The sequence below is a fragment of the Peromyscus maniculatus genome, chromosome 18 (genome assembly GCF_049852395.1).
Source record: "Peromyscus maniculatus bairdii isolate BWxNUB_F1_BW_parent chromosome 18, HU_Pman_BW_mat_3.1, whole genome shotgun sequence".
NCBI classification, from domain to species: Eukaryota; Metazoa; Chordata; class Mammalia; order Rodentia; family Cricetidae; genus Peromyscus; species Peromyscus maniculatus.
The window spans coordinates 43,736,665-43,745,048 of record NC_134869.1 but is presented as its reverse complement, the minus strand read 5'-3'; the positions used below and the strand labels follow the sequence as shown (position 1 = coordinate 43,745,048).

Genomic DNA, 8,384 nt, shown 5'->3' with positions numbered 1-8,384 from the left:
CTAAAAAGAAAAAAACAAATTCGAGGGTTGAAAAGGTTTAGAAAATAACTTTTTATAAGGAAACCCAGATGTAAAAATAAATATTCCACCCAGGCCAAAACCCTATTCGGCCTCCGCCGCCTCTTCGGCTTCCCCACATTCAAAGCGGACGAAGTCGACTACGGACACACCCCGCGGCTGCACGTACTGTCCCAGAGTGATGGACGGGTCCAGCAGGTATGGCTGGGCCAGCATCCTGGTCTCAGCCTCTCCTCCAGGCTCATCATCCAGGGAGCCGACCGAGAGCGGGGCCATGCCCACCACGTGCTGCCCCAGGCGGCGGCCCACGTCCTGCAGGTTTTTGTTCTGCTCACAGGTCTCGCAGACGACCAGGGCCCCGTACTTCCCCAGCACCAGGTTGTGGGGGGAGGGGCTCTGCAGTGCTCCGTGCACGTAGGAGCCAACATAGAACCCAGACGACACCTTCACCCAGGCGGCTCGCTTAAGAATCATGTTTTCTCCCAGTTTCCCTATAAAAGAGCAGAGAACAAGAAACAACGACCACTGGGTTGCGGTGGCAGAAATGGGGCCCAGCGTGCACGGCGACCTTTCTGTATGTGCGGTAGATCCGCAATGAGACACAGACCCCAGCCTCAGCCCGTATTTAAGGAGGAAGGGGAGGAGGGAGAAGAGCAGAGCACTCCAGTTAAGGCGAGGCTGGCTGCCACGGACTCGCCTCCCGGTTCTTCCTCTTCCTGGCTCTGTGACCTGGGGCATTTATCATCTATACAATGGAAATGACACCACCTACCTGTCAGGGTTACTGCGAGAAATAAAGACAATATGCAAGAAGCATGTCTTGTGGTGTCTCATGTATGGCGGGCACTCAGAACCTGGCTGTTCCCATCAGACTAAACTCGGGCTGAGAACTCAAGTGATACACCCACCCACCTATATGTGGCAGAGTTGGAATTAAACTCAAAGTGGACCCTAAAGCAGTTAAGTGAATATTCTCCCCACAACCACAACCACAACAGACACACACAACTCCCATCACCAACAGTATCTGGGAAGGGTCTCTAACAAAAGCCCCAGGAAATCCAAACGCAGTCACCTGACAGCTTCAACTTCCGCTCACTCATCAAGAGTACAACGATAACATTCCCAGAACCTCACGAGAACCAAAAGCAGATCCCTTTTTTCTCCTTCTCCCCCAGGATCCCCTCCCAAGAGAAGCCGAGATAAAGAACAGGCAGGGACGGAGGCTGAACAGCGGGGTCTGAGAAGACGCAAGGTTAGCCACACTTACAGCCAGAGGTCACGAAGAGGAAGATCAAGAAATCGAGTGAATATGGAAACAGCGCAGAGCTCACCCAACAGTTAATTACCAGAAGCTGACAATGCCCAAACTCCCGTTTCTTCCAGGATTCTTAACACAGCTGTTGGCCTGTCTGCTCCCCCGTGACTCACTAGACAGGATTATGCCTTCACTAGACACTGCAGCAAGCGACAGGAAAATTCCCAGCAATTACAGCCAGCTTGCTTCCCTCCCTCCATCCGGACACGTGGAAAGAGAGCAAGACCCTCCCTGAGGCCACCACAGTGACTGGGCGTGGGTCCCCCACGGTGGCTTCCACAGATGTGCACCTCAAAGACTCGCCATCTAATTCCGAACACAGATGATCTTAAACTTCTTTAGGAAAGAGATTTACTTTTTTTATGTGTACGGTGTTTTGACTGCGTGTGTGTCTGTGAACCACATGCATGCAGTGCCCTTAAAGCCAGAACCCCTCGGGACTGGAGGGATTCGAGGTGGTTGCTAGCCACCATTGCTGGGAATTGAACCAGGGTCCCCTGGACGAACAGCCAGGGCTCTTAACTGCTGAGCCACCTTCCAGTCCCTTAAATGTTCTCCCTACAGCACACACCGAAGTGGTCGGCTGGAGCTGAGGAGACGTCGTCTGCCTTTGTTCAGTCAGCACAGAGAGAAAATCATTTTAACCAGTTGTAAACCACCAACAACCATGAGAGTTAGTTTATAAACCTAAACTCCTTTATGTAATTCAGGATTCTGACCGTACCGGAACTCCTCAATATACTAACAGGTTGCAGCTTGGGGATGGTGCCTCCTTTGGCTCTTCAGGGTGTCCACTGCTCCCCAGCAAGGCCAACCCATGTTCACATACTCTTGCCACATGAGCTTGTAATTCTTTTTTTTTTTTAATTATTACTGAGAATGTCATACATGTGTACGACACATTTCCATCATATTCGCTCCCACCACCTGCCTCCACCGCCTGACCTGAGGTCACAGTGCGTGACATCTGGAGGGACACCGGACACCAAGGAAACCAGATCCTGATGTCCACTTTCCAGAACCCTGGGATACTCACCAATTGCTAAGGCCAAGTGATCCTTGAGAGAGCCTTCTTGGTTGGGCCCGGCCGCAAGTTCAGAGAGCTCAGAGGAGTTCAGGAAGCCCTAAGAACAGGAGACAAGAGTGAGCTGGCTCTGCACCCCCGGAATCAGAGGACAGGCAGAGAGAGCCGACGTCCGGGAAGATGGTTAAGACGACCGACCACCTATAGGGATGAAGCTTCCGCGAAGCCAAGGATGTTAAAAAGGGACAGCGTCGTCACACTCATAAACCTTGCTTTCTACCGCACCACGCCACTCCACCGGACTCTCTCATCCTTAGCCTACCTTCTTAGGATTTCCTGGGGACCGGGACCGGGATTTTACACAATCAGAAAGTATCGACACTAGCGGGTTTGGGGTGTGTTGCCAGGAACTCATGAGGATGCCCAAGCAGGCGGCCACAGAGCAGTGTCCAGCTGGGCACTCAGCCCTTGACTCTGTGGCTCTAGTGCTGAGGACGTGAGGACTCATTTCCTGTTTTGTTACTATTTTGGGGGGACAGAGTCACATTCTGTAGTCTTGAAAAGCTTGGAACTCACACTGTAGCCCAGGCTGATCCTAAACTCCCGGAAATCTTCCCGCCTCCACCTCCCAAGTGCTGGGATTAGAGATTCGAATCACCAGAACCGGCTTGATGAGTATGAGTTTTTCTTTTAAAGCACATATACATGAGATTATTCATTGAGCAATTATTTCTAATCATTGAATTTTGGCAATAGCCGAAATGCCCAAACACAGGAGATGGGCTGAATAATCCATGGCACATCCACACAACAGAATACTATGCAGCTAGGAAAAAGACAAAGAAATAGCAAATATGGCGGTGCGTGCCTTAATCCCGGCACTTGGGAGGAGGAGGCAGGAGGACGAGAAGCTCGTGGCTAGCCTGGGCTACACAGGGTGGCTAACGCTGGCCAAGCCTGCTCGAGACACCGTCTCAAACAAAGGACGATCTTTATGAACCGCTGTGAACTGTTTCCATAACACACAACAAATGAAAAACCAAGTCTACCTGTCACCATCTGTACCAGAAATCAGTGTACATTTACACTTACTTTTGCAACAAAAAATACTTAAAAGTAAAAGCATGATCCAATGAGCCTGCCTATCTACAGAAGTAGATAAGAATAGGGGGTGGGGGAGGGGGGGCTGGAGAGATGGCACTGGCTGCTCTTCCAGAGGACCCTGGTTCAATTCCCAGCACTCACATGGTGCTAACTCCAGTTCCAGGGGACCCAGTGCCCTTCCTGGCCTCTGAGGGCACTGTACACACGTGGTGGGTTGTATAGTTAGAACATTCATACACATAAAATAAAAATAAATCTTAAAAAAGGAAAGGAGAATGGGATTCAAGGCTGGAGAGGGAACTCAGAGGTTCAGAGCATGTAACGCTCTTCCGGAGGATCTGAGTTCAGTTCCCAGTACCATCCTGGGCGGCTCACAGCCACCTGTGACTCCAGCTCCAGGATCTAACATCCTCTTCTGACTTTTGTGGGCACCCAGGTGCGTACAAACAAACGTAAAATAAACTCTGTACAGGAAAAAATAACGAGCTTCAGGAGGAATTAGGAGGAGACCGGTGATGCGGCTCAGTGGGTAAAGGCGTGTGCTGCCAGGTGGACCACCTGAGCTGCCACAGAACCACCATGGTCGAAGGACAGAGTCCTGTCAGGCTGACCTCTGACCTTCACACACACACACCAGTAAGTATATGGTAATAAGAATAATGTAATAAAAATATCTTTAAAACAGCGAATAAGATATCTCTTATCTTAGCCGGGCGGTGGTGGCGCACGCCTTTAATCCCAGCACTCGGGAGGCAGAGACAGGCGGATCTCTGTGAGTTCCAGGCCAGCCTGGTCTCCAAAGCGAGTTCCAGGAAAAGGCGCAAAGCTACACAGAGAAACCCTGTCTCGAAAAAAAACCAAAAAAAAAAAAAAACCAAAAAAAAAAAAAGATATCTCTTATCTTTTTTTCTAAAAGAGTTCCTTTAAAGAGTCTGAGTCATTCATGGGTATTCTGATCAGCTGGGGCTGAAGCATCAGCTTGTGGTGAACAAGAGACCAGGACCACTGCCCTGAAAGCTCTGCTTTACAGGGACAAACGATGCCTTCTGGCCGGGACCGAGAAATGGGCTGTGATGAGTAAGAAATCAGCATCGTCGAGGCGAAATCTTCTGGGAAGAGTTTCTTCAGGGTCACCAAGTAAGGCAGCAAGAGCTGGACCCCCCCCAGCACCCGCATAAAGAGATGGCCACCCCAAAAAGCGCAGACCCCTAAGACTGGGAGTGAGAAATTCAGCAAGCAGGAGACTTCAGACTCACTTTAGTGTACGTGGAGAGTTGATCCTCTAGGCTCTGGCAGTGAGACATGGTTCCCAGGGCGACTTGCTGGACCAGCTGCTGAAATTTTACATTTCTGGAAACAAAATCCGTCTCACAGTTTACCTGTGGGAACAAATGGATGTTGCTGTGTAAGCTGTTGATGACTAAGTTTCTCAAGAGTGCCTGAAGGTTGGAGACCAAGCCGAGGCACGGACAGAACAAGCTGCAGACCACAAGAGAAACAAGTGACCTCGGGTTTCAAAGCGGCAGCTCCCTTGTTCTGGGGAGGCAGAAACCGGGAAGTGACTGTTGCCGAGGCAGCCAGTCGGCAACACCCTGCACCCACAGGAGGACCCCAGAAGGCCCTGAAGGGTTCACCACGAGTTCACCACTTGCCTGTACTACACACCATAATCACTCTGTCCATTAACCTCTGCCAGCTCCAAACCTCTTTTGTTTTGTGAAAGGGTCTCGGGCTGGCCTTGAACTCGGTAAGCAGCTGTGGATGACCCTGAGCTGATCTTCCTGCCTCTACCTCCCAAGTGCTAGAATTACCCCCATGCACCACCACGTCTCCAAAGCATCGTTAGTATCCCTTATCTCATTCCTTTACTAGAGCCTCAGCGGCATCCGCTTTTTCACCAGCCATGACGCTCCAGCCTCCTCTAAATCCGCCACTCATCGGTCATCAATACACAGCAATAAGTTAATTACTGACTTTAAAAATCTATTTTCTTTTCTTATCTTTTTTTTCTAAGGGGTAAAGGGGTCAAAATTTCATGTTGTAGCCTAGCTGCCCTCAAACTCACAGTAATCTAATCCTCCTGCCTCAGCCTCCCAAGTGCTGAATGAACTCACAAGTGACAGCCACCACACCCTGATGCTAGTTTCTAAATCTACCTGTTCCAGGTAACAGGGCTGCACTGGATTCACACGTAGGAGAAAGGATCTAGGTGGCTAGGCCGTCTCCCATCGAGACCCCTGTGCATTTCTACACTTAAACCCATAGGCCTTGAGAACTGAACTCCAAACAGCACCGTGGTCTCAAACAGGTTCCTTAAGCACGTGAAGAGTCTACCGCAAACCGTATAGTCCAAGACACGCTGTTTCACGAATACAGAACCCCAACAACTCACTTCTACTAGGACAGCCGCGTTTCCCTCCTGCAGCAGCCCGATCAAGCCTTCTTTGGTCTTCCTCCCGTGGAGCTTGGCTGCTTTGCTCCAGCCCTCCTTCTGGGCCTGCTTGTGCAGCCAGGCCTCTGCCTACGAACGGGAGAGGAAGAGGAAAGAGCCAGTCACAGAAATCAGAAATGAATGGTGCTTCCAAACATATCCAAACCAGGGCTGGAGAGATGGCGCACTGGCTGCTCTCCCAGAGGTCTTGAGGTCCCAGCACCCACATGGTGGCTCACAACCATCTGTAATGAGATCTGGTGCCCTCTTCTGGCCTGCAGGGACACATGCAGGCAGAACATGGTCCATAATAAATAAATAAATCTATAAAAAAAAAAAAAGATAAAATATATCCAAACCAGTCGGGCAGTGGTGACGGACGCCTTTAATCCCAGCACTCAGGAGGCAGAGGCGGGCGGATCTTGAAGCCAGCCTGGTCTACAGAGTGAGCTCCAGGACAGCCAGGACAGTCAGGGCTACAAAGAGAAACCCTGCCTTGAAAAACAAAACAACAAACAAACAAACATATCCAAACCAACTGATTCTTTCTGTACTCCTGCATTCTATAACAGAATCCGGTCGACTACTAAATGCTCTACACCAGGAACTGTGTAAGGCAGGGTTCTCATGATACAGACACAGTGACAGCTCTAAAGGGTTAACTGCAATTTATAAAGTTACCGTGTGTGTGTGTGTGTGTGTGTGTGTGTGTGTGTGTGTGTGTGTGTGTGTGCGCGCGCGCGCGCGCACAAGCATCTAACTTCAAAATTTACACCAACACTGATCTCCAAACAGCAGCAAACCCCACAGCCCTCTAAACAAGGAATACTGTTAGTTAACTCTGGGATTCTGGGTCAACTGCTCCCAATGAAGACGAAATCGAAGGGTAAAAGCTATCATTGCTGAAGCCAAGTTCTTCTCCTTGGGCCCTGTCGTTCGGGACACTGGGCAGTAGGTCCCGTCTATGCCCCCCACCCCCCAGAACGGCCCCCGGAAGAGATGTGCGAGGTCGAGCCATGGCCCCGGGCGGAGCGGCCCCTGCTCCCCCCACCTGTTGGAGATCACCGTCGCAGGCCTCCAGGGCCTTCTTGCAGTTGACGAAGGAGTAGCCCGTCTTCCGCCGCAGCTTCATGAGGAGCTCCTTGCTGGAGGCGGACGAGGACAGCGAGGGGCCGGCGTGCAGCGTGTGCCACGGCTGGGACCCCTGCAGCAGGGCCGGCCTCGCCTGCAGGGAGGAAGGAGAGAGGGGTGAGCGGCCGGGGGCGGACAGACAGCAGGCCGGGCGGGGCTGGACAGACAGCAGGCCGGGCGGGGCCGGACAGACAGCAGGCCGGCCGGGGAGCATGTCTGCAGGGCGAGACCTCGGGGGCACCGCGGGCGCGCAGGGCGGGAGGGAGCGGAGCCCGGGTCCGGGGAGCGGGGGTCGGGCAGGGCACGCTCACGGCACCCCGGAGCGCGGGCCAGCCCCGGGGCCAGCAGCCCTCACCGAGCGGCCGGTGCACACGACCGGGAAGAGGCGCAGAGACCGCAGCAGCGACATCCTCTCCAGCAGCCGGACTCGCCGGCCGCCACGGGCGCGCAGGGGAGGCGGCGGCGGCGGCCTACGGCGCGGCGCGAGGGCCAAAATCCTCCCGGAACGTGTCCGCGCGGGGGGTGCTGCCACCTGCAGGCTGGAGGAATATAATCGCCTCTTTTCTTTTCTTTTCTTTTTTGCTTGGCTTAAAAAAAAAAAAAAAAAAAAAAACACATTTTACGAAAGACCCCGCCCCTCCGTGGGTGAAACGGAGAAGTGGCATGATAAAATTGTCACAAAATAACAACACAAGACACGTAGGTAGCAGTTTGTGTTCCTTTATTTCCAGTTTTCATATTCAGTATTCATTTAGGACTCAGGACAAACGGGAGGTAGGTAGGTGGGCTCAGGAAAACTGTCCAAGATCACCTGGAGAGGTGAAGGAGTTCCTTCAACAAACCGAATAAATAATTACTGAATTAGCAAACTATCTGCTGAACACCTGTGTGCCGGGCGCTGTACACAGCCCTGTCCTCCGAGGGATCTACCGGCCAGGAAATGAAGATCAGGTAAGACAAGATAAGGTCCCTAAACAGTTAAAAGATCTCCCAAGAAGGAAATCACATCCAAATAGAGGAGTCAGGAAAAGAAGGGTTTTTTTGTTTTTGTTTTTGTTTTTGTTTTTGTTTTGTTTTGTTTTGTTGTTTTTTGTTTTAGAAGCAAAGAGTGAGTTTTATCTGAAGCAGTGGCCCTTCCGGTAGAGAGTGGAGACATAAGAGCATGTCGCCGTAGAGCTAGGGAGCAAAAAGTAGAGCTTCTGCAATTTGTCTAACCGTGCAATACAAAAGGAATAGGAGGGCTGGAGAGATGGCTCAGCCGTTAAAGGCTAGGCTCACAACCAAAAATATAAGAGTTCGGTTCCCAGCACCCACGGCTGTCTCTCCAGCCACCAAAAAAAAAAAAAAAAAAAAAAAAA

At 51.4% G+C, this 8,384-nt stretch overlaps 1 protein-coding gene across 1 annotated transcript; it reads right to left on the bottom strand.

Annotated features, from left to right (window-relative positions):
- Positions 1 to 27: 27 nt before the first annotated feature.
- Positions 28 to 7,532, bottom strand: Tsfm (Ts translation elongation factor, mitochondrial). Its single transcript, XM_006973319.4, has 6 exons — positions 7,382 to 7,532; positions 6,947 to 7,120; positions 5,857 to 5,985; positions 4,721 to 4,843; positions 2,373 to 2,460; positions 28 to 509 (listed from the first exon to the last, which is right to left on the bottom strand). Exons 1-6 carry the CDS (start codon positions 7,433 to 7,435, stop codon positions 103 to 105), a joined length of 975 nt encoding a protein of 324 aa, XP_006973381.2. The 5' UTR covers positions 7,436 to 7,532; the 3' UTR covers positions 28 to 102.
- Positions 7,533 to 8,384: the final 852 nt, after the last annotated feature.

Excerpts from the sequence above, each read along its gene's own strand:
- Tsfm (XM_006973319.4), bottom strand. The coding sequence starts at position 7,435 with ATGTCGCTGCTGCGGTCTCTGCGCCTCTTCCCGGTCGTGTGCACCGGC. Across the intron at positions 7,121-7,381 it reads TCGTGTGCACCGGCCGCTCG|GCGAGGCCGGCCCTGCTGCA; the intron begins GTGAGGGCTGCT and ends TCCTCCCTGCAG. Across the intron at positions 2,461-4,720 it reads AACTCTCCACGTACACTAAA|GGCTTCCTGAACTCCTCTGA; the intron begins GTGAGTCTGAAG and ends TCCTGTTCTTAG.